This window comes from Miscanthus floridulus, chromosome 1 (assembly GCF_019320115.1).
Source record: "Miscanthus floridulus cultivar M001 chromosome 1, ASM1932011v1, whole genome shotgun sequence".
Taxonomy (NCBI): Eukaryota; Viridiplantae; Streptophyta; class Magnoliopsida; order Poales; family Poaceae; genus Miscanthus; species Miscanthus floridulus.
In genome coordinates, this window is record NC_089580.1 from 61,435,428 (window position 1) to 61,438,127 (window position 2,700).

A 2,700-nucleotide genomic window follows, 5' to 3' on the forward strand; every position below is an offset into this window, starting at 1 on the left:
GTCCCTCACCTGCCCACGCTCCTCCGCCCACAGCGCCGCGTCGCAGACTCCGGCTGTCCGGTCCTCCACACGCCACGCCGCCGTCCGGTCCTAGCCACGCCTGTCTTCGCCACGAGCGTCGGTGCCCACGCCGCGGGCAAATTTGCCCAGGGCCCCACGATTTGAGCACAAATCCGGGTGAAGCTCATTTTTTTTGGCTCCCATCGACCGATCTCGCACCAGAGAGCGCAATATACGGGGCTCCTTCGTCGAAGCACCTGCCTCTATACCCGTTTAGCTGTGGGAGCTAAAAAAAACAGCTCCAGAAGCTGGCTGAGAATCCCTACCAAAGGGGCTCTAAGCGACTGCAACCAGAAGCCGATTTCTCACTCCAGCCGTCCAGCCCCCGGCGGCCCGGCATTATATAAACCGCTCGACCATGGTTGCTTGCCCTTCACACACACCACCACACGAAGCTGCACAACCACTCCCTCCATTTGCCATGATGATGAGCTCCTTCCTCAAGGCCACGGCGGTTGCTACCATGGCCGCTGTCGCCATCCTAGCGGCCACGGCGGAAGCAGCCGGCTCCTACTACATCCCGACGCCTGCCAGCCCCGGCTTCCTCTTGTCGCCCATCTTCCTGTGGGTGACAGCCAACGTCATCATCGTCTGGCTCGTCTCCTCCTCCCGCCGCCGTAGCAGGGCGGCCAACGACGACACCGCCGCCCCGTCCTCGGCCGCGCACGACGGCGAGGTTGTACTGGGCGCCGTAGAAAACAGCTTCTACGCGTCTTCGTCGGAGTACGATGCTTTCTCCGACGCGGCGCCCATCGGCGGCCGCCGTGCGGACGACGCGCCGGTGTCGTCCAAGAGGCTGACCCGGGAGGCGAGAGCTGCGGCCAGGAGAAGCGACCGCCCCCGCGTGCGCAAGAAACCGGCCGTCCAGGACGCGCCGACGACCCCGCCGTGGGCCGTCGTGGCTGATGCACGTGATGAGCCGGCCCACGACGAGAGACATGGCCAGGCCCTGGAGGAGACGGCGCCTGCTTTATCCGTCGACGACGACGAAGACGTCTCGATAGACTCGCTGTGGGCGTCGATCGTGCAGCGGCGCGCGGCGCGTCCGGTGGTGGTGCGGAAGAGCGAGTCGTGGGGCAACGAGGAGCTGCCCCGGCTTCAGCGCGTCGCCGAGACGGCCGCGGCGCGGCGGCAGGTGCGCAAGTCCGTCTCGGCGGTCGCTAAGGCGGCGGCGGCGGCGGCCCCGACGACGCAGCCACCGCCGGAACCGTCGGCGGCGGTCAGGCAGACGGGGTGGCGCACCCGGGACGTGCTGGTCAGCATCTCGCCGGATGAGCTGCTCCGGCGCGCGGAGAGCTTCATCCGGCGGCAGCGCGAGCACCTGCGCCTGCAGCGGCAGGAATCCGAGCAGCGCCAGCTGCTGCTGCAGCGTCGCCTCCACGCCCCCGCGCCGCCGGCACCTCTCATCCTCGTCTAGACCCGCGCCGCGCCGCGCCGTGTGCCGGCCGCCGGCGCCTAGCAGATCGATGCCCACGCCCGTGGATGCTTCATCAGCCGATCGACGATCGATGCTCGTGCCCGTGCAAGGCCATGTGTACATATATAAGAAGCCTACGTGCGATGGAGAGGCCGCAGCCCCGGCACCAGCATCGATCGACCGATCGAGAGAGGGCCAAGACAAGATGGAACAACACTAGATATCAATTTACGTTCACGTAGGCCGGATCACTGTCCATGCCCTGTAATATGTATATCAGTATGTGTACGTGCACCAGGAGCACCATGCACCATGTGTGAACTACATACATCTAGCTATATTCCCCTTCATATTTAATGTAGATTATTACTACTTATTACTATTAAGAGATCACTGCATCTGCATGTGTAAGAAGGCATATATGCCTTCTATTGTAAATTACGTACCCTCATAGATGGAGAGGCGGTGTGTGCGTGTACACTGCACAAGAAAGAGTATGTTACTTTGTTCTTCCGTATATGCATGTATATATTGTTTTTTAGATGATATAATGGTATATGTATGCATATACGCATGTACTCTTTTTTATATCATGTTTGCTAAGGCCATGTTTGATTCATTATCCGCTAATAGTTAGCTGGCTAATAGCTCATATCTAATATTAACTAGCTAACTATATTAGCTAATACCTATAAGCTAAAGGGTGTTTGTATGCACAACTAATGAAAAATGCTACTAGAATAACTATTAGCTGCTATTATCTGATATGGTCCAACTAGTGAGATAGTTATTATCTACCGGTCCAGCTAATAATTAGCTATTTTATTAGCTGCACCTGTTTTGATCCAAAGGATCGAGATAACTATTAGTAGCTATTACCTATAGGGATTCAAATGGGCCCTAACTTATAGCGGTTAATAGCATACTCAAAATCTACCATAATAAGATACTTAGTCTCTAGCTAATAACCGCTGCGTTAACTACTTCAACTTACGTGTTGTTGAGTTCAGAACCAACATGCAAACGTAAATGGTATGAGATACAGGGCAATGAGATTACAAGATAATCAGTCCTCCATATATCTTTAATTGTTTGGTTCGACGCTAGCTCTCACGCATGGCCCTGTTCGGCTTGCTGAAACTTTGCTGAATTGGCTGAAAAACACTGTTTTGCCTGAATTGTTGTGAGAGAAAAACACTGTTCCGACTGAAAAAAACAAGCTG

At 55.9% G+C, this 2,700-nt stretch overlaps 1 protein-coding gene across 1 annotated transcript; it reads left to right on the top strand.

Moving 5' to 3' along the window:
* The first annotated feature begins 445 nt into the window (after nt 1–445).
* On the top strand, nt 446–1,976 carry LOC136485034 (uncharacterized). Its single transcript, XM_066481983.1, has one exon. The coding sequence runs from the start codon at nt 482–484 to the stop codon at nt 1,475–1,477; it is 996 nt and encodes a 331-aa protein (XP_066338080.1). The 5' UTR covers nt 446–481; the 3' UTR covers nt 1,478–1,976.
* Nucleotides 1,977–2,700: the final 724 nt, after the last annotated feature.

What these genes read in the sequence shown, in the direction of transcription:
- LOC136485034 (XM_066481983.1), top strand. Translation starts at nt 482, where the DNA reads ATGATGATGAGCTCCTTCCTCAAGGCCACGGCGGTTGCTACCATGGCC.